The sequence below is a fragment of the Cupressus sempervirens genome, chromosome 9, assembly GCF_028749045.1.
Source record: "Cupressus sempervirens isolate cs-2001-9-10 chromosome 9, ASM2874904v1, whole genome shotgun sequence".
Taxonomy (NCBI): Eukaryota; Viridiplantae; Streptophyta; class Pinopsida; order Cupressales; family Cupressaceae; genus Cupressus; species Cupressus sempervirens.
Window position 1 is genome coordinate 124,296,224 of NC_143126.1, and position 23,164 is coordinate 124,319,387.

A 23,164-nucleotide genomic window follows, 5' to 3' on the forward strand; every position below is an offset into this window, starting at 1 on the left:
GGTTTGCTGATTTTTCCTCAAAATCGTGCTAGCTGTTTTCAATGTTTGTCTATGTCTCTTGGGAAGAACAACTCTTTTATGCAACATTAGGTTGGATGTTTTGTGACGATTTCTAGTCAGATGTTTTGCTGATTCTAGGAGGGTTAGTGGCAAACTCATCTCAATGGCGGAGTTAGTGGCAGACTCTTCTCTCTTGTTGCAGAGCTTTCTGAAGAATGGGCACCCTTCTCTATTCTTTTTTGGATGGATTTGGCTTCTTTGTTATTAACATTTTGTAGATCCAGGGAGGGTCTTAGCAACAACAAAATGTTTTGGAGAATTTGTGATCAAAGGACAACAATTAGACAATGACCATTAAGGTTGGTATTAGGAGCTTATAATGTTTCTTTAATGGTCATCTTAGTTAGTATTTACTTTATTAAGTAGTTTCTATTTAAGTCTTTACTTCATGATTGTGTCTTTTAGAAACATTGTCTTTGTAAATCTATATAAGGAGCTTTTATCTCCTTTGTTTGATACAACTACAACAACATCAATTTACCATAACAAAATTCAACTTAACCGATGTTTCATTTCATGAGAAGTACTTCTCCATGGTTTTCCCTAGTTTGGGTTCCACATATATCATGGAGCTCTCTATGTCAGTGTTCTTGTGATTTTCATGCTTACATTTCATGTGGATTTCGAATGTGCTTAACTAGTACATCAGAAGTTGTTATTGATATTGTTTGTAAGTTTACCAGCAGAGAAGAAGTTTTATAATTTGTGTGGGAATAGCTGATTCACCCTCCCAGTTATTCAGCTTGTTCAACAATACCATTAAATTCGTTCCGCTAGGTCAATTGAAAAACATGATGACCGTTGCATGTACCATGTGTCTAGGTACCTTGCCAAAAATAGTAACTCCGCAAGATTGACTTAATAATAGTAATTCCCCAAATTGAGCAAAATAACAAGTGTAAAGTAAATCCAAATAAGTTCAGGTGAGAAGTAATGTCCCATCTGCTTAGGCAACAACTATCAAAAGACCCTCAAATCAAGTATATTAGCCCTTGAGGGTCGAAACCCCTCGAAAACTAATGCTGACTAGAAAGGGGCAATACGAATAATAAGAAACAACAGTGATCAAGATTGTATTATTTTTTTAAGAGCTTTCGTTAATAATTTTGAACGTAAATAAGAAGTGATATGCATGGTTGGAATTTTGCACCTCTAACTTGAAGCTAAGATTAATGACATCTCACATCTTCTTTTTTTAATATTTCCGCATCACTATGCTGATAGATTTTCTGTGTCTTTATTCATTGCAGATGAGGATTCAGATGATCAAAGAGGAGACAAAAAAGTACAGAAAAGAGCTAAGAAATCAATAAAACAAAAGGTTAGTTGCTGTTTTTGTTGTAAATTCATTGTGATAGTGGCACTGCTGGTAAGCAGTAGACATATGGATGATGTTTTGCTTATTTTTCCTTTTACATGGGAAAGAGATGGGACAATATGCATAGTTTCCTTTCATATTTTCATTTAGCATGTATGAGATGCCTTAACCATATCTAGAATTGATTCAACAGAAAGGTAGAAATTGAACCCTAAATGCAATGTATTCATTGAAATGAAGAGGGTGTGGAGTAGCCTAAGGATCAGCCATTTAGGTTCAGCTGACTTGAAATGAAAGGCTTATAATTTTGCTAAGTTATTGGGTATTGCTGGTTAAGCTTGGGTCCCGGTACCGGTATGTTTTGGTTTCTTCCTGGGTGTCGAGATTAGTCAAGAACTTGAGGATATGTCTATCATCTTTAAACACTTGGAAATTCTTGACATTGTCTGGTACTGACGGGACTGATGCCAACTCAACTCTAAACTTCTTCAAACCATCCAACTTAATTGGTGCCAGTGATCTTGCAGTTTGTGCGAGGGCATTTGCCACCTGATTGTTTGCTCTATAGTTGAACTTGATATTGAAGGCATCAAAGCCCTCTATCAAATCCCAAACTCTATTTCTATATCTTTTCAATCTGTTGTCATGGCAGGCGAACTTTTGCTTTATCTGCTCAATCACTAAATATGAGTCTCCAAGTACATGGAGTATCTTGGCACCTTTCTTGATAGCACACAACCCTACAATCAAAGCTTCATACTCCGCCATATTGTTGGTGCATGGGAATTGCAATCTACGTGTCTCCAAATATGTTGCCCCTGTTGGGCTGACTAACTTAAATCCGGCTCCAGCTCCTTGTTTAGTTTTGGAACCATCGAACCTTAGAGTCCATACTCCATTGCTTTCTTGATACTTCTCCTTTTGGGAATTCTTCGACTCGTTTGTTTCATCACCTCTCTTCATTTCCGCGTTGGACGGTGTAATTTGGTTCTTTGATTCATCCATCATGCTACTTTCTTCTTCATCAACTTGTAGAGTCTCAACCTTCTATTTGCCATGTTGATCATCTTGTTTTAGAGCCCCTGGGATTCTCTTTTCCACTTGTTCTAAGGCCACTGTACACAAGGAGCAAGATAACTCTAAGTGGAATGCATTATGAATTTTGCACTAGTTGGGTAATAATAAGTCTCTCACTGATGTTTGGTTACCCAGCTCCATTCCTTGCTGCATAGTTCTAGCCACAAAGTTCCTGAAGTTCTCAAACATGCATTCACCCTCGTCGGATGAAGCATCTGGATCTGACTCAATTAGGATCTCAGTGGAATCCCTTCCTTCACTTATGATATTCATTGTTAGCACTTCTGCCTTCTTTGGTCTATAGGTGCTTATATTTGTCTCCACAAATAATATTTCATTTGGTTCCCCATATTCTGTAACTGTCAATCTCAACCTTGGGGTGCTATCGATTCTTATTTGGTTGGCTAGTCCTTTCCACGGGAGCCACATGTGAGAAAAGTCAGTTGTCATGTATCCATTCAATCTTCTGGCCCAATCTCTACCTAGGATCAATCCATAGGTATCGGCCACATCTACCACTGAAATATCTATCATGTTTTCCATTCTCAGATCAGATGCCAACTGGATGTGTATGTTGTGTAGCTCACCTACTACTGGTACTAATATTTTATCCAATTAGGTAACCTTTCTGTTTGACCGCAAAGGCATGATTCCTAAACTTCTGCAAATGTTCAAAGGCATAACATTACTTGATGCTCCTGAATCTATCAAGCAATTGTGAAGCAGCTTCCTGAATATCCTTACTGATAGAAAGAATCGGGCTGGCTCATCTTTCCCTTGATAATACACTAAAAGGGTGTCTTATGTACTTGCTTTGGCTTCACCTTGAAATCTGTTGGCTGGGCCACCTCTTCTTTCTTCACCTTTTCCTTATTGTTCACCAGGTCTTGACTCTTTTGAGTTTGTTGTTCTACCAGCGTTGATCCTTGAGCCACATAAATTGGTTGAGGCCCTGGCTGTCTGTTGAATTCACTGATATCACTATATGCAATCTCTTGTGTAGAGCTTCCTGTCTCTCCGTATGAGATGTCTTGAGATGAGTTTGTCATGTTCGCTCTTGGGATGTCTTAGATCACATGTACTGAGTTAGGAGGAGGCCTCCCTTGAGTATGTGTTACCGCACCTTGAGTGTGAGATCCTTGTGATTTATTGACTTCCAAACTGTCAAGGAACGTATCCCTAATCTCGGCTACCTTCAATAATTTGAACAAAGGGAGATTGATTTTGACCACCTTCATCTCTTCTGTCACACTTTGTCTTAATCTTTTCAACTCCTTATTGTTCACAACATTGTTTCCGGTTCTTCCCCTATTTGCTTCTTGTGTCGATTGGACATTCTATGCATTTCGAATACCTTGATTGTTTTGTTGTGTGCTTTGTTGAAAACTTTGTTGTCCATTTCCACTGTCGTGGTTACCTTGTTTGTATTTAGGCGCATCCCTTGAAGCATTAGGTACATTACTTGCATTGGGGTGTGGAGGCGTATTGAAATTATTTGGGTGTATGGAGGATGTGAAGGGTCCATCATTTCTCTTGTTGTTCCTCTGATAAAACCTTGCATTGCTAGCCGCTTGTTGAAATGTTTGGTTCCATACCTGTTCCTTGAACTAGAACAGTGTCTCCCAAAGGTGGGAATGAAAAATCCGACCCATTGCTATACCCCTTATGATCCATTACCTCATCAACTGACCCGTTTGCTGACTCGGGAGGAAATCTCCCTTGGTGTTCTTCATATGCTTCAAATTCTGGCGGAAATGAAATCTCCTCAAAAGTCAAACACTGATCATATCCTGGGGATGGGACAATCTCATACCTCGTAACTTTAACATCTTCCTAATTATTCGACTCATCTATTATGTTTTGGAACAAGTTAGATGCCCTCTTTGTCATTGGTAAATATTGTGTAGCCGACAGGATGTCGTCGTCGGTAAATATTGTGTAGCCGATGGGTTGATGTCATCGGTAATTGTTATGTAGCCGATGGACCCCTTCGGGAAGGTTCTTCGGAATGGTATATGTACACTGTTGGAAATCATTGTAATCATCATAGGCATTACGTAATGTCTTTGGCATACGTGAATAATAAAAGGAGTACTGCTGTTCTTGTCTATTGTCTGTGTGCATTACTCTATTTACCCCATGCGGTAAACATTTGGCACCATTGCCTGATGGACCTGGAACATAGGTAGAGGAATGAAGACTAATGCCCAATCAACTTAACAAGCATAGAAATAAGATAAAGGGAAGAGATGGAATAGACACTGCACAAGGGAATTTAATTTTGGCCACAATAGGCTGAGCATAGATAGAGGTTTCAGTAGATTGTTGATGGATACTGAAGCATCGAGGAATTGTTGGAATAGACTTGGCAGCGGTTGGATTTGGTGGAAGAAGCAAAGGAGGAATTTCTTAGCCTGTATACGTCGAGGGAAGAGAATCCAAACAGAAGGGAATTAACTCGCACGGCTTGGAGTGTCGAGGGAGCACGAGCGTGGAGTGTAACTCTTTGTTCGCGATACACTTCTATAATGGACAACTTTGTTTAACGAAGACCCTTCTTCACCAAAGAATGCAATTGTTGAAAATAAGACAACTGTCGGAGAGAGCGCTGGTGTGGGAGTGTAGAGCATCGATGTGGGAGTGCAGAGTGCCGGTGTGGGAGTGCAGGACGACGCCGGTGTTGTAGTGCCAAACAGTGCCCGTACACACAATCAAGTAATAATGGTTGGACCGAAGGAAAAGTTGCCAAAGTTTGATGGTGATGGAACAGCGGATCCAATCTGACATTGTAAAACATGCAAAACAATTTGGAGAGCGAATTTCATAACAGAAACAAATGAATGGGTCCGACAATTTCCAACAACCCTAAGGGGGGTAGCAATTGACTGGTTCGCTGATATAGATCCCCAAAAATTAACCACTTGGGACAACGTTAAAAAGGAATTTACCACTGAATTTCAATTGCTGTGGGATGACAATGAGATCGTAGTAGAGATATACAACACGAAGCAAGGGAAAAATGAAACAATTCAAGTGTATGCCAAAAAATTAAAAGACTTAATAAATAAAATGAAAAATAAGTGGGCAGATGGGTTGCAGAAGAGATGGTTCATTGAAGGACTATGCTTGAAGTTGTGGAAGAAAATGAAGATTGTGCCGCCATCGTCATACACTGAAGCATACAATTGGGCGATGAACTTGGAAAGTGAGCAGAAAACAAAGAAGCGACGATGCGTCTTTGGAAGAAGAGAGCAGTGATGACGAAAAGGGTAGCAAGAAGGTCCAAGCTCTCTAAAAAGATATGATCCGAATGATGAAAGAATTTAAGAACATGCAGAAAGAGACGAAGGGAAATGACCTCTGGTGCACGAAATGTAAGACAAAAGGACACACGAAAGGAGCTTGTTTGAAGACCCAGTTCTATGAGATCTGCCAAATTATGGGACATTCCTTAAAAGAATGCCCTTGCAACATGAGAACAAGAGGACCCTAGCAAGTACTTCTCACACAGGAGGCTGTCGTGGCAGGAGGGAGCGGAAACATCAGCAACGAGGGTGCCATGTCGGGAGGGTACAGAAATAATAGGTGAGGTCAAAACAACAACAATGCCAACAATAATAATGGGAGCCATAATCGAATTTAGTACGATGTGAACTACCGACCGATGGTACAATGCCGCGCATGCAATTTGTGGGGCCACTTTGCCCGAGACTGTGCAACGACAAACACACCAAAGTTGGTATGCCGATGGTGCGGTCTTGGAGATCATGAGAATGCCAAGTGCCCGAAGTCAGGAGTGAATTTGATCACCATCGGGATGGAAGAAGAGGAGGTTCTAGCAATCACACGGAAGCAAGTAAAACTATACCTCGACTCGACGGAAGAAAAGAAGAGATTGGAGGAAGCACGGACGGAGATTGAGAAAGCGACACAGGTGGAGAAAGCACATTTGAGGGACACCACAGGTACCTCGACAAGGAACTGCACGGAACAAAACATCGTATGACAGATACTGCAAATTGAGGTACCCGTCAAAATAAGCAATCTGTTGCTCACAATGCCTCAGCTCCAATCAACACTCACAAACATCGCTCCAAATGCTAAATTATCAGGAGAACAAGGAAAGGAGAAAGAAAGTAGAGCAAGTACAGAGGACCCAATGCTGCTAGCCCTTACACTTAGACGACATCCGGCGGTCATCGAGATGAGAATTTTGGGAATGGTTCTAGTAGATACAATTGTAGACGAAGGCTCCAACGTGAATGTGTTACCGGAGGATACTTGGAAGAAGTTGGGACAACCAACGTTGTGGCCACCTATATTCCAGTTACTAATAGCAGACCAACACGATATTAAATGTCTCGGCGTCCTGATGGCACAACTAGTGACGATTGGCACACAACTGTTCTTACTTGACTTCATCGTCATCTCGCTAAAGAGGAAAGGATATGATGCCATTCTGGGCCAAGGATGGCCCGTGCAAGCAAACGTTAAGCATGAGTGGAAGAAGAATACACTATCAATAGAGAGCAAAGGAGGAAAATTCATCATTGATTTGCACACGCAAATGATGGGCGAAGAAGCTTTGTCATCAGATTCCGAGAAAGAGGGCGAAGGGAAGCAGCGGATGGAACCAGATAAGGAAGGAGTCCTATGGTTGGAAGGTGGATTGACAGATGATGATTTGGATTCGGTGAACGGCCTTTTCCACTGGCAAATGGAGGAGTATGAGCTCTTTCCGAGCTGTAATATTTTAAGGGTCAACGAAGGTTAGAAAGAAGAGGGAAATGAATGTCTGAAGGAATATAGAGAAGCGGAAGAAGGAAATGAGGTTACGGCTGAAGCTGAAGGGAAGGACATATAGGACGAACCCAAAAAAAGAAAAAATTCTATTGTCCGGTACATGGTGAACGGACCGCGCGGAAAGAAAAGGTTACACCACACCACAAAATTAGTAGAAAGGTGCCGACAGCAAGGAAAACACATCATATGGTCTACACAGGAAACAAAGAGGAAGGATTTAATAAAAACTTCAGCAGTACAGAGTGAAGGTTCCAAATCCAAGAATATAGCTATTGACAGCAAGGAATGGCAGTCGACGGAATTCATGGTAGGCGACATGGCAAGCTTGAGGGAAAAAGGTTGCATAATCTGAACAAACTCAAGGAGAAGCGGTTATTGGCACAATGGGCCACGGAGGTGACGCAGAACAGACACAAAGTGTGGCATGATAAACACCTGAGACTGAACAAGTTCCAACCAGGACAACTGGTGTTGAAGTATGATGGATGGAACAAAATCAAACCGGGAAAGTTTAAAGTTAGATGGGCCGGGCCATACCAAATTCGGGAAGTAGGCGACAACGGAGCAACAAAGTTGTGGACATTAGATAGACAAGAAATACTTGAGGCAGTCAACTGTTCAAAGCTGAAGATGTACCATGCCAGAATGATCCCCTCGTCATCGGAGAAGGACGAAAGTCGAAGGGAGAATTAAATGTATATGTTAAAAAAAAAAAAAAATTGAAAGAAAAAAAATAAAATTGAAAAATAAAAAAAAAGAAATAAATAAAAAAATAAAAATAAAAATTTCGAAGGATGGCAGTGGACACCTATCCCGTGGACGAGGTGTTTCGCAGGTAGCTCCGTGGATACCTGTCCCGCCGACAGGGTGTTTTGCGGGTTGTTCCGTGGATACCTCTCCTGCGGACATGGTTCTGTGGGTGTTCCCTCTCGCGGGTTGCCTTTTCTTCCATGTGGAGTTGTTTTTCTTGATTAACTGCACTCGCCTGTTCTTGTTTGTGGCTTCTCTCCTTCCGTGGCATAAAACTTTCACTTTTCATTCTCCCACGGACGACATTATAATTTCAGCGGCTGAGAAAACAACGAACCGATGGTGTAGCATCTATAGTTTATGAGAAAGAAAATTCAAGGCCTCGGGAAGAGGGGGTGGATGTAGTTGAAGAAATCGGGAAGGTTGTTGTTCGACGTCTGTACTGAAAGAACGAGGGCAAGCTTTACATGCTGATTTTCGCTCAAGTGGCTTATGTTCTCCACTTTAGCGGCCTTTGTTTCTCTGCAGGATGTGCTTGGTATGACTGCGGCTTGTCTTGTTTTAAATCTCTGTGGGGTAGAATAGTAGGCATTGTGCGGACTCCTTTCCCGCACTGTGGGAGAAAAAGAAAGTATTAAGGAAAGGATAATTTCGGGAAAGTTCCGAACAACTAAGTGGGAATTAGCAAAGTGGAAATCGTCCGAACTTTTGCCGCGGAAGACAACAAAGAAAAGGAGAAAGACAAATTATAGCGATGCCCCCTAGTCCTCGGTTCAATTATCAGTCTTCGGAAGTGTGACCGGTTGATGCGACCTAGAGCTGCTACAGGCATAGTGTGCTAGAGGTGGAGAGAGCACTGGAGCAAGCATTTCAGGAGGGATGTTACGCTTTGAGGCACTTGGAGTAGGTGTTGGACGTGAAGCTGTCTTGGTGGATGCATAGAGAGCTTGGGAGGAGCTGATCATCTAGTTGAGGGCAGTACAGGGACACTTAGCTCAGGGTACCCAGGAGTTGGAAGCAGAGAAAGCAGCATGGGTGGCTATCAAGGTCAGCTTGATTAAGGAGACAGTATTGTGTTAGCAGAGGCTACAGATGCATTGTGGGTTGGAGACCAGTTTGGTGCAGGCACGAGACGAATGTGAACGTGATGTGATAGAAATAGATCTATCTTGTTGTAGTTAGTCAGTTAATGTATTTTGTGGGTTAATTTGTCTCAAATATTTTGTAATTGTCATCCGGAGACGACTTTTTCTTTTGGGGGGGACGAGATGTCATTGGTAAATATTGTGTAGTCGATAGGGTGTTGTCGTTAGTAAATATTGTGTAGTCAATGGGTTGATGTTGTCAGTAATTGTTATGTAGTTGACGGACCCCTTTGGTAATTGTTATGTAGCTGATGGATCCCTTTGGGAAGGTTCTTTGAAACGGTATATGTACACCATGGGAAATCATTGTAATCATCAGAAGCATTATATAATGCCTTTGGCATATGCGAATAATAAAAGGAGTACTGCTGTTCTTGTCTATTGTCTATGTGCATTAATCTATTTACCCCATGCGGTAAACACTCTTGAAGTCTGCACATCCTAACTCCGAATGTTGATCAGTCTCATGAAATCTGCAATATTTAGACATGGCTAAGAATATCCTGTCCACTGGCCTACTATCTTTCGAGGCTTGATTATCAAGTGGCGACACCACATTTCCATTGTTTGGACCTGTGTTCCAAGTACTCTTCTGGTTAGCTTGATTGTTGTATCCTTGGTCTTGTGACTAGTTGTTACCTTGATAGTTATTGTTATGATAGTTCCTCTGATAACCACCACCTTGGTTATTTCTTTGGTAATCTCTATCCTGATAATTTCTTTGGTATCCACCTGCTTGATGACTTCTTTGATACCCTCCTTGATAACCTCCTCCTTGATTCTGGTAATTACTTCCTTGATTATTTCTATGGGAACTTTAGAGTTGATTGTTCTGGTTTCTCAAATAGGTGACTTTGGTAGACAGCTTCTTGACTTGGTCAATCAATTCCTTCGTCTCATCCTTTTCTTCTTGCGTTCTTGTGGATGAACATGCACTTTGCAGATAAACTGGCATTGATGGCGGTGCCTGAGACAACAGAGTCCCTAGATGTACTACCAACTGATTTGTAGGTGCCTAGTATGCAAGCTGTGGAACTGGATTGTTCGGATACCTAGCACCTTGGGGTTTCATTCTTGTTGGCCCAATTGCTTCCCTATTTCAATTGCTTTAGTGTAGGCCTTAGTCAATGTTGTGGGAGCAGGATTCGCCATCCTTGTGAACATAGCCGTCTGGTTGTCCAAGGCACTGTAGTATGCTTTCAATGCACCTACTTCCGTCATTGTGTAAGGGGCTTGCAATCTTGTGTAAGCCTTACGGAAACGATCATTGAAGGAACTTATTGACTCCCTATCTTGTCTCCTTATGTCCACAAACATTCTATGTAACTCCAATGGTGTGGTGGGCATGCCAAATTTTGCAACAAAGGCTTCTCTGAGCTGAACCCATCCTATTATTGATGATGCTAGCAAATTGACAAACCAGTAATAAGGTTCTTCCCCCAATGAATAAGGGAAAAGCTTGCACGCTACATCTTCGTATTGAATTCTTCTATTGCACATTGCATCTTCAAACACCTTGATATGCTCCTTTGCGGTGTGGTTAGGGTCATTAACAAAGAACTTGGAGCAGAATATTGCTAGATTCTTCGGTAGATCATGGTATTGTTGGAACGAAATGGGTGAGGCATTGTTTTGAATCCATGGTGGTTGAGCCATCGTTGGTTGATTGACTTGAGCTTGAATTGGTTGATTGACTTTAGCCTGAACTGGTTGACTACTTGAGGGGCTAGCTAAATTTGAGGTGTCAGCTACCCAACGATTTCTTGATTTCTTGTGAAATTCTAACACAAGTAAGTCCTCTTCTTGGTGTGGTGTATTTCACAATATCCTCTGCCTCTTATCAGCTTTCAGTTTCTCAAACCTTTCAGGCGAAAAAGACCCAATCTTTTTATCCAGCTTGAAAATAATCCCAACTTGATTGACTCTCTAATTCGAGTTTTCTTCAACAATAGCTTGAGCTTGTATTTGTGCCTTCCTTTCTCTTTCAAGCTTCCTTTCCAATTCTCTTTGACGTTCCAACCTCTTTTGAATTCTCCTCTCAATAGCTCATGCTTTCCTTTCTTCCTGATTTAATACGTCAACAGTGTCCAAATACTCTCTAGTGTTCTCACTTTCCTTCCAAGCAGTTGAGCACAAACTAGCTACAATATGATCTTGAAGTGTTCTCCAAGTTGCTCTAGGCTGATCTGATCTAGGAAGTACCATTCTTCTTCATAGTTAAATACCAAAAAATCCTCAAATGAAACACTTTCAGGCCCTCCTAGCGCCAGATAATGTTGATGGCGCGACGATGGAGGGTATGCCAACCAATAACGCTTCAATTCTCCCAAGAATTAATTTAAATTCCGCCCTCCAATGAACTTTAATCAGGCCCTCCTTCTAGCGCCATATAATGTTGATGGCACGACAATGGAGGGTTTACACATCACCAATGCTCCAATTATCTCAAGGATGAATTACAATTCTGCCCTCCTAGCGCCATATAATGTTGATGTCAGTTTTTATACCACATAACATATTAGCAATTGAGTATCTGATATAGAGTATCAAACACACAATTCCTCTCTTGAAAAGTTAATACTCATGGGACATGAGAATAACTCCAATGTTCCTTACACTTGTGGATACTAGCTCAGTATATTGATGTGATTTGCTAGTAATCACGTAGGCAGCCTTATGCTAATTGTTGAGGATGACTTGGACTTTGGTGGGATGGTGGAGATGGTGATTCAGTGTGAATGCTAGATGATATTGGTGGGGAAAGTGATAGCGGTGGAGGGTGAATGGTTCTTATGATTGGTATCTTTCGAACTCTCTTCTAAATTCCAAGTCCTAAACTACTTGCTATCCTACTCCTACTCCTATGGATGAAAGACTAGCAAATGAATTGGGATTGAATCTAACAAAGTTAACCAGTGGCTCCACCTCCATAGATGCAATGATTCAAAGGAAAATAAACTAGTTTACCACACAAGGCTTCCCAACAAGCCACTAGGATGCTAGTGGCCTAGTATTGATCCCTATCAAACATCTATTAATGCTACCATGCAACTATCCATCTACTTTATTCTTAACAACTTGAAATGCAACCAACTTTAACAATCTGAAAGGAAATTTTACTATAACTATTTGGAAGTAGAAACCATGCAATAATACCAAAGGCAAGTCACAACAATGAGAAAGAAATAGCTAATTTTGGCATTATCTTTGCAACAATTTTCTCCGACCATTACAAATGAGAGCAAATGGCTTTATATAGAGGCCAAAATGTACAACCGATGGTAGAGATAAAGAGGCAACACCGACGATCTAGAGTGGGTTGCCATCCCATCGGCCAATGAGAAGATGCCACCTTGTCAATGAACCAATGAAAAAAGTGGAAAAGTGGCAACCAATGAGAAGACACCAAAATGGTAGCCAATCAGAATTAGACACATGTCTTATCCTAGAAGAAAGAGAAATTGCCACTTGGGGTTACATTAAATGATCTTCTAATATAAATCTCCCTTTTTCTTTCATTCTTTTAGCTAAGGCAATGAACCTAGCTAGCCTTTCGTTGACTTCCTTGATGGGAGGGCAAGGTGTATACTTTCTCTTGAGCTCGGCCGATTTCATCATGCTGCTTGCTGCCTGTAGTGTCTTCTCATGTTCCTTTTCATACTCTTTTGCAAATCCAATAAAGGCATTGAGGGAGGAAAGGGTGCCCAAATGTTTCTTCTTGATAACAACCTTTCCTAACTCATCCAATCTTGATCCGAGTCTTGTCTCATTGATGTCCTCTTCTCTGATGTCTCCAAAATCAATTGCCACCCCAACGTCGCTCATCATAGTTGAAATGGAAGTGTCAACGCTTGGGCTGTGCTATGCAACTGCATTCTGTATCTCTTCGAGTGTTCTCAATTTGGTAGTCAAGGCAACAAACCAAGACTCAACTGTACTCAATCCTCCTTCATCAACCAACTTGACCCTTTCCAAATATGTCTCTGGTAGCCCAATGAATGCCTGTAGCCTGGTAATAGCTAAGTTCTTGACTGAGAGGAAATCCTTTTACTCTTCAAATATTTTGAATTTGTTTCTAACAGTTACTAATGACCGGAATGTTGAAATGAAGGCAAGAAATTTTGCCCATCTTGGATTGTATCATGGATCTAATCTCTGACTTCATGTAGCTGAGCTGATATCTCTTCTAGGTTGCTCCCGCTATCTTGAGGAAGAGCTGCCCGGTGCAACTATTGGATAGGCTGGCAGTCTCTCCAATATTTGTTCGCGGCTTCCAACTTTACGATCCTTTCATTTACCTTCCTCAACCTTTCTCTGATGGAAGCTATACCCTCCTGGATCCATTCACATTCCATATCATCCGTGTTCCTTCCCAAATTATGTTCCACTATCTCATATTCTTGGGCCGCAATCTCATCCAATGCCTTGTTGACTGTTGGTATAGCAATCTGAACCTTTCGGTGACCATTATCGGTCCTAATTACTTTTGCCGCCGTTTTTGCCATTTGTTTTTGGTTCTTGCCATCACCCTTTTCTATTAGTCCTTGGATGTCTTCAACTGTTGGGGTAGTTACTACCTCGCCTCTTGGCATAAGCATTTGCCTTAACCATAGTGTTGCGGTACATCTCCCCAAATCTGGATGTGGTTCGACTAGCAAAGCATCACCAACGGCCTCGGGTGCTTGATTAATGCTTCAATATCAATCGGCCCATCTCCTTCTTCACTAGTGATTGCCATATCATCTCCTTGTTGATTTTCTGAGAGAGGAGAGTATTGGGTGCTCTCACTGCAACCACTTGATTCTAAATCAAAGCTTCCTTCTACTGCGACCCCTTTATTACTTAAATTGACGTTTTGACTTCTAGCCTAAATTATACTTTCTCTTGACGGTGTTGCATGCTATCTCTTTGCTGGAGGTTCCAGATTTTCTTTACTTTTTTCAATCTCCAAACTTCTCTTCTTATTTCTGACTACTTCCTATTGCCGACTACTTCCTTCACCCTTCTGTCCGACTGATTCTGTTGGACCCTCTTTTGGCATTATTTTTCGTAAGTAAGGGGAATCCTTTGACTTTGTAGCTTCCTTAATCTTTCATTATACCACGACTTGTTATGCAAGTCAACTGCTCTTGTAATTGCCTCCAAGGAAGGATCCTGATGGTCATCCCAATCTACTAGATTCAACTCTATTCCTTCTACTGTGTTATAATCTTCTCTCAACACATTTCCATCATCTTCTAGTTGATCAGGAATATCAAGGCCTCTCCATTTGATATCTCTCAACATGTTCACTGACAACCTTGAGAAAGCTACTTTTCTCACAAAAAGTCATCTTTGGCATTGGCCCAAAAGTCCTCTATAGTGGGAACATGTTTAAACGCATTTCCACGAGATACCTTGATAAGACCATTAGGATCGAATCCTTGCCTTGCTCTATACCGTCCTAGATGATACCATTCCAATTCCTTCTCTGCAGTTGCAAAAGCGAGCCGATTGGGGCAACTATCATTGCCAATTCCGAATGAGAAGGTAATTCCTGTCTTACCTTTGTGTCTCATTATTCTATCATAATGCTCAAGTTGCCTAGCCAATTCCATCAAAACTACCTTGTCGGGTGGGTATCTTGGAAGCCTCTTGGGACAAACTATGCTTCTTGCTACTCTAATGTATGTGAATTGCGGAAACTGGATGAAGGAACTCCCATATTTCTTTATTTTTGCTTTTGCTTCCGATGAGAGTCTCTTAGCAAGTGTCCCTTGTAATACCCTTATTGTCTTCATGGTAAAAGCATCACAAAACATTTTGTAGTGCTCGTTGTTGTGCAAATGAAGCTATGGATAGCATTCATGCACCAAATATTGCCCCGACCCATTGCCAACTTCTCCTAAGGCTTTAAGTCTCGAATTTTTATACATTCTAGCAATTAGGTAAAACAGATAGGATCCCATGTAGAATTGCTTTTGGTTTTGTACGGTTCTAAGTTGCAACTCTAGATTCTCATTTATGAACCTACCCCAATCAAATCTTCTTTTTCCTTTTTCAATTTCATCAATAAAGAAGTACATCCAGTTTTCGAATTGCATACCTTGACTTAGGCCCATGATCCGGCTGAGAAGCACAATGAGATCGCCATATTCTGATTTGAAATCTGCTACTGTGAGCCTCGATGATCTTATTACTCCTTTCTTTCCCTCGTGTAGCCAATCTTGCTTTAGATGTGTGAAATAAGCTTCCTGGTTATCCTGAAATGATTTGGCTGCCTAATCCATCATCACCATTGTCATGCTCTTGTACTGGAGAATGTTAAATGCTTCTTCGATTGCTTGTCCACTAATGTTGGCCAACACCCTCTTCCCTTCACCAAAAATAATGGATTTACTGATCAGATCAAACTTGGATGCACATTCCATAACCGATTTTGGACAAGGCAAGGTGGGAGGAAAAGTTGCTACATGTACAATTCCACTTATGTATATCTTCTTTGCCATGGGAGATTGTCCTTCCTTTAGTCAGTCTTTTACCTGTATCATATTAACTGTACCTACATTGGTATTGGTTATTCGCCTCATTTTCGAGAAGAAAGTTGTTTTGGACATCATATCCTCTTTGTCTTTCTTAGTATTCAATCCCTTAAGGTTCTTGTTTGCACTAACATCTACCATCCTAAACACTTATTTCTGCCCCTTTGGTCTAAGTGATATGGACTATCCTTATCGATCTTCAATTTTCTTTCTATCGATGAATTTTACACTTATTTCTGCTTCGCCAAATTCTATCACTACACTTATCAATCTTCAATCTTCAATCTTCAACCTAGGGTGGGATTAACAATTATTTTTGCCTCGCCGTTGTCTTAGGATGGGCTACACTTATATTTCCCAACTTCAACCTTAGGGTGGTCTGGGTTATTTTTGCCTCTTCAAATGTCCTACCATGGATTCTATCCATATCAATCTCCAATCTTCAACCTAGGATGGGATGATGAAGTGGTGAATGATGAATGCAAGAAGAACTAAGAGAAACAAAATTAGACAAGAGCAAAAGAGCGAAGTCCGCTTAAGGACCCCTTTCAACTCAAAATGATTTGAAATTACCTTTACCAATGGCTGGGTCTTCTTTTGGAATTAAGGATCAGACTTAAGAATTTCAAATCCCTTGCAAATCTTGATGCCCTAGCTGGAGAAATTAGAATTTTGTCCTCTTGAAATTGCCCATGCATGTGTCACAAAATCAGAGTTTATCACTTGTTTTCTTGACCAACAAAATTGTCCAATCTCTAGGAGAAAATCGCAGCCCCTCTTGAAAATCAGAATTTTATCTTCCACAAATTTCAGCTCCTTCAAAATTCGCCTCCCACAAAATTCAACTCCCTCAAAATTTGCCAAGCAAGAAGAGTGCAATCTGCTCTTGCAAAAAAAATCATCCAAGGAAAATACCAATCTGCCCTTGCAAAAAAAATCATCCAAGGAAGAAGAAATTTGCTCTTTAGTCTAAATAGCCAAGCACCATGAAGAGGAGGAATGAGGAATGAGGAGATAAGGGGAAAGGGCTTCCTCTTATATCCCATTTGCTTGCTCTCCTTAGTTGGCCGACTGGGACCCTGGGAGAAAGAAAACATTAATTAGAGCACAAACTTGGTCTCAATTTGCTTAGTCCGAAATTAACTTTGCCAAGATGAAATTTACTTTTGAAAATTGCCAATTAGACCAAGATTGCAAAATAAAGTAAATAATGCGTTGGAGATGCTAAATGTTTCCATTGAATGATGATTTAGCAATTAATATGTTATTAAAATCGGATTTTGGCTAGCCAAAAGCTATTTTTTTTCAATATTAAATTACCAATTTCATTAAAGGCTTAAAATTTTCAAGGCAATTTTAATCCATTTAAAGCCAATTTTTTACAATTTAATCCAAATCGATTTTGCTAAGCCATTTAAATTTATTTTTGACAAAAATAAATCATTTTTCTAGAGTCTAAAATCAATTTTCTTATTTGATTTCATCATCACAAAATTAATTCTCCCCAAAGAAATTGAAGATTTTTCAAAAAAAACTTAAATCTAACAAAATTTCATTTTTAGAAAACTATTCAAATTTATACAGTTATATCCAAATTTTCAAAAAAATCGTCTAAGTACAAAATTTACAATTTTATCCTGCAAAGTGTTGTTCTTTGAAATTTGTTCGGCCCAAGGATGAAATTGGTCGTTCTGGAAAATCAAGTTGAAACTGGGTGAAAATTAATCTAACCCTCTCCCTTCTGGCCTGAAGGTGTCCAGACTTAAAATTTTCTAAAAATCAATTTTTTTTTGGACAACTCAAGAAATTTTTTTGCCAAGGCGACCGAAAAAAGGGGTTCCCCAAAATTTTGGGGCGATGGTGTGAGAACCTCACAACAATACCCAACAGGCCTTTGAAAGTAGTCTCTTACAAAAAAGTGGAACGAATTTTTAGAAAGGATCAAGGAGAATGGGTAGCACAGTGGATGATACTTGAAAAATCTACCCCTTAGGGAAAGACCACATTGATATAGAACCTATCCTAAGAAAGCACAAAAAGGTTTTTGATGACATTCCTCCAGGATTACCTTCCAGACGAGGATTGGAACACATCATAGAATTAGAAAAAGGAGCACAACCTGTAATCACCAATCTATATTGGCATCCACAAAAGTTCAAGGAGATAGAAAAAAGCATAAATTAATTATTAGAGATGGGCCACATTTAGTGAAGTTCCAACCATTTGCATCATCAGTTGTGCTAGTCAAAAAGGACAGGACGATGAGGATGTGTATTGATTATCAAGCTTTGAACAAGAAAACTATCAAGAATCAATATCCTATCCCTAGAGTGGACAAGCTCATTGATGAACTCCATGAAGCTAGGTACCCAAAAATTGACTTAAGGTTAGGATGTCACCAAATAAAAAAGGGAGAGGAGGACCTTTCAAAGACAACATTTAGATGCCACTATGGACATTTCAAGTTTTTAGTCTTTTACCCCTTGGGTTAACCAATGCGCCCACTACATTATAATCTTGTATGAATTATACCTTTAGGAAGCAACTAAGACATCTTTTATTGATATTCTTCGATGATATCCTTATATATAGTAAATTGTTGGAAGATATCTTAAGTACACTCATGAGGTATTGGGAATTCTCGAACAATAGTCACTTTATGCCAAAGCATCAAAATGCGAATTTGGATTAAAGGAATTTCTATATCTAGGCCACCAGATCAGCAAACACGATGTAAGTGTTGATGAAGAAAAGATCAAGCTTATTAATGAATGGCCAAAATCTAGAATATTGACCCAATAACGAGGATGTGTGGGGCTCTACAGTTATTTCACGAGGTTTCTGAACGTGCTCTCAAAATTGGCAACACCTCTCACATTTTTAACCAAGTAGGGAGTTTTTGGATGGAATGAACAAGCCCAACAAGCCTATGAAAACTTCAAAAAGACAATGAAGTCATGTGCTATTCTAGCCATTCATGACTTCTCTCTACCATTTGAGCTGTGATGTGTTGCATCCAAAGAAGGGATCACTGTGCTCCTCATGCAGAGTAAGCACCCAATTGCTTTTGAAAGCAAAAAACTGCACCGTACCTTAAAGATCTTATTCTATCTATGATAAGGAGATGCTAGAAATCATGCATGTCTTGACAAAATTTAGGCAATATCTTCTTTGTGGGAAAGTTGTGGTTTAAAAGAGATCACAACAGTATATAGTTCTTGTTGAAGCAAAAGGATCTTAACGATCGCAAACAAATATGGGTAAGAAAATTATAATTTTACAACTTTGATGTAGGTTATGTAAATGGGAAAAATAATGTTGTAGCCGATGCCCTATATAGAAGGCCCTACTTGTATGCCATAACAGATATCACAACAGATTGGAAGCACTCCATCATTGCACAGTATTCCCAAGTCTCTTATGGAAATGAAATCATAAGGAAACATACAATCAAGAGATTATAAAGTAGTAGGAAGAATTGTTCCATATAAGAGTTGAATATACCTCACTCTAGGCTAAAAAATGAAAATAAGAATCATTAAAGAATTTCATGTCAGTTCACTATTAGGACATCAAGGGTACTGCAAAACATACAAACAAGAGAAAAGTACTCTTGGAAGAGAGTTAAGAAGGACATACTTAAAACATGTTCGAGAGTGTGACATGCCAAAGAAATAAAGCAGAACAAACACATTCTCTTGGCCTTTGGTAACCATTGCCAATACCAAATCAAAAGTGAGAAAGTATCTCCATGAATTTTATAGTGGGCCTACCCAAAGTACAAGAGAAAGATTGTATTTACATAGTAGCCGATCGCTTAACCAAATACACACACTTTATGGCCATATTTACAGAATATAAAGCACCTCAAGTTATAGAAGTTTTCTTCAAAAAAGTGCTCAGATTACATGGGTTACCTAGAAACATTCTCAACAAAAGAGACAATAGATTCTTGAGCATGTTTTGGCAACAATTTTTTTGTTTGGCAAGCACTGAATTGACATCTAGTACAAGCTATCATCTCCAAATCGATGGACAAACAAAAATTCTTAATAATTGGATAGAAGGATACTTCAAAAAATATGTTATAGGACAACAAAATACATGGGTGAAATGGTTACATCTTAGTGAGTACTGTTACACTACACATCATCTATCTATTGAAATGAGCCCATTCAAGGCCTTCTATATTTATGAAGCCAATTTTTTTGCGAGTTTAATTCTTCGAGAAAGTAGGGTACTGGGAGTTAGGGATTTTTGTACAACAAAATATGGACATCATGAGAGTGCTCAAAGATAACATCCATCATGTACAAAACCTGTTGGGTGAATATTTTGCAACCGACAGTTTTGGGTAAAAAATCCAGTCGCAAAATAAGATGACCGGCCACAGCGTGTGAGACAGAGTCTCTCCTACCTTAAAGGGAAGGCTCTCCCTTTTCATTGTTCCTTGGATCAACTCAACTTAAGTAAGAAGTCGAGAGATCTCATAAACAGGTTGTTACTAATATCCTTTCTTCTTAACTTTCAAGAAAGGATCCACTTCCTTGTAGAACGAATAATGAGCAAGGTAAATCTCTAACTACACTTCTATCAAGAGCTGAAAACATTGATATCGATAAATTTTCACTAACTCAAAGGCTAGCTAAAAACGTACCAGTTTGGCTCTAAGTCTGGTCGTACTTCTATATGATAAAAGTTTTACAATTAGGGCACAAAGACTCCTAAAAGTAAGAATAATCTAACTATTTTGCGAATTAAGATGAAAATGCAAGCCACAGACAAAGCTTTTAGCTATGGATTTTCACCATTGTTCCTGGTCAAAGCTCGGGCTTCAATTGTTTCTCAACTCTTTATGCTCTTTTATTGAATACACAATAATAACATGAATCAAGACAATAGGCAAAAATTACAGTCAAAGCTTCTAATTTGTTCTATCATAATTGTTTCCAGTCAAAGCTTCAAATCCAATTGCTTCTTTTATTCTCTTTTCTCCCAAATTCGTACTACACAATCAAAGTTATGCTTGCACAAATGTGGTAGAGATTTCTTGCATACAACAAAAGATGATTTTTACAATGAGGGGGCACTCCTTTATATAGGCATAGTTGTTGAGAATAAGGTAGAGGAAAAAGTGGGAGCAACTCAACCAACTTTGACCTAGTCTAACTATAGGAGAAAATATAAGGTTACATGCAACTGCATGTGCATCTTTTACATACACATGTAACTCGCGTTACATATAATTACACATGTTTATGTAATACATTTTTTCCAACTACAAACATAAAAGAAGAAGAAAGAAGACAGAAGAGAAGGAAACAACTCTATGGATTGTTCTTGACGATGCAATCTCAGATGATCACAAGATCGAGAGTTCCTGTACCTTGTACCGCTGCATTCACGTTGATAACCATGGACCTCTGACTTTGATGAATTGTTCGTTGTCATGTGGAAATATGATTTGATCTAGCTTTTCTCGTTCAAGTTGGTGTGAATTCTCCTTTGTAGATTGGCACATTCTAGATTCTCTGACACTTTGTAAACCTTCTTGACGATGTTTGGATGTACACTCAGAACAACTTTCCATCAACACCTTTTATTTTTATTTTTTTATTTTTTGCTATAAAGTGCTTGATGCATGGGAATGCGTGCAAATGGAGATTGCTGATTTTCAAAACATGACTTGGGCTTTCAAGGTGTCCTTGCACGGAAAATGGATTACATGTAAATGCAACATGCAACAAAGGATAAAGGATGAGATGGAAAGTATGGAATAATGCGGAAACATGTATTTGCTCATGGAGGCGCGAATGCATATGGAGAGGCGAAAATGAACTTTATAGATGCCTTTGAGGAAAAATAAGGTCAAAATACATGGGAAAATATGCACATGACATCTTTTTGACTTTTCAAAAAGTGACTTTTAATCAAAATTGAACCTTTTAGATGATATTACACGTAAGACATTTCGTGTAATTGCATCGTGCGAATGGAAGCGGAAAGTGAGATTGGTGAAAATGGAAGTGGAAAATGGGATTACATGCATATGCGGATGGCGAATGGGATGAAAAACATGTAGTTGCATTTCATTGAGTGGGAGATGACGTGTTGTGACATGGAAATGGGAAGTGGAGTGAAGTGAAACATGCTCAAGTTCTTGGGAAAGAACTTGCAATTTCTTCCAAATGGAGAAAAAACCGAAATGCAAACAAGCAAAACACAAAAACAAGCACAAAAATAAACACATGCCTTTGGCAAAAGACTCAAACATGTCAACGAGGAAGCCACTTCAATATGCAAATTCGAATTTGGAGTTTGGGAAAATTCCAAAAGTGTGAAAATGAGAGTTTTCATCATTTTTAAAGGCAAAATGCACTTTTCATGGCATATATATGGACAAATGGGCAATTTCAAGCTAAAATACATATGGAAATAGCAAGATAAGCACAAATTAAATAGCAAAAAAGTAAGTGTCCACTTGCATGAAGATTAAGTGCCAAAAATGAAGGAGAAAGAGCCAAAATAGCAAGTTTTATAGACTTAAGACAAATTCTTCCTTAAATTCGGATTTTCAAACAATCTTTTAACTTTTTCTACACTTGCATGTAATGGACATTCAATGGTCGAATTTGACATGAGAAGGCCAAAAATGTGGCCTCTAAAGACAATATCATGCATTTAAAACTCAAAAACAATCCCTCTTGATCAAAGGTATGGGCTGGAAATGCATTTTTCTGAGTTTTTTGAACAAAAAAAAGACTTTTTTATGCAAATATCTGGGCCGTTTTTGCAAAAACGTGGCAAAAAAATGCATGTTTTTGAGTCATTTTTGACTTGTGAATGCAAAAACGACTTCCATAAATGGATATACATGGATCTAAATGCAAAAATGTTGCTTTAAAACACGTAAAAGTGGATTAAAACCCTAATTTTTTGGGCATTTTAAGCAAAAACGTGTTTCTCCAAGGAAAAAATGTGATCTTCCAAACAAAACGATTTGATGTTTAAAGACAAAAATGGTGATCACTATGTGATGTAATCAGCAAATAGGGCCAAAACGATTTGATTCCATACAAAAATGTAATCAAAATTTGAAGATTTATGGAGTTTTATGCAAAAAATGTGCCCTAGCTTGGGAGTTTCAAACACATTTTTGGGTGCAATAATTTGATTTTTGATGAGGGCAAAATGATCACCTCTCCAAAATATGATGAATGCAACTGATTTCATTCAAATCCATGGAGAAAATCAAAAGTTATGAGCAAAATCGGAAGTTTTTGGAGCAAGAACATGTTTTCTTCACATAATAGGACATTTTTATGTTCATTACATATTTTAAAACATGTTTGAAGGCAAAATAGGACCTTTTAGAGTCCATTGCATGTTTTAAAACTGTGTCACAGAGTTCGCCGCATTTCATGCATGAAATTCGAATTTGGGCGAACTTCAAAAGTTTCCATAAAATTCGTTAAAAATCGACTTGTGTT

The 23,164-nt window shown here is 39.2% G+C and overlaps 1 protein-coding gene across 5 annotated transcripts in view; it reads left to right on the forward strand.

Annotated features, from left to right (window-relative positions):
• LOC149537842 (uncharacterized) overlaps window positions 1-23,164 on the forward strand; it is a 310,563-nt gene that overhangs the window by 34,775 nt on the left and 252,624 nt on the right. For all 5 annotated transcript variants that reach the window (XR_016355921.1, XM_089799242.1, XM_089799243.1 and 2 more), the window contains exon 2: window positions 1,311-1,381. Coding sequence is in view for 4 of the 5 variants with exons in the window: in XM_089799242.1 (XP_089655368.1) it covers window positions 1,311-1,381 (71 nt within the window). In the remaining variant the exon portion in view is untranslated. The remainder of the gene's footprint in view (window positions 1-1,310; window positions 1,382-23,164) is intronic.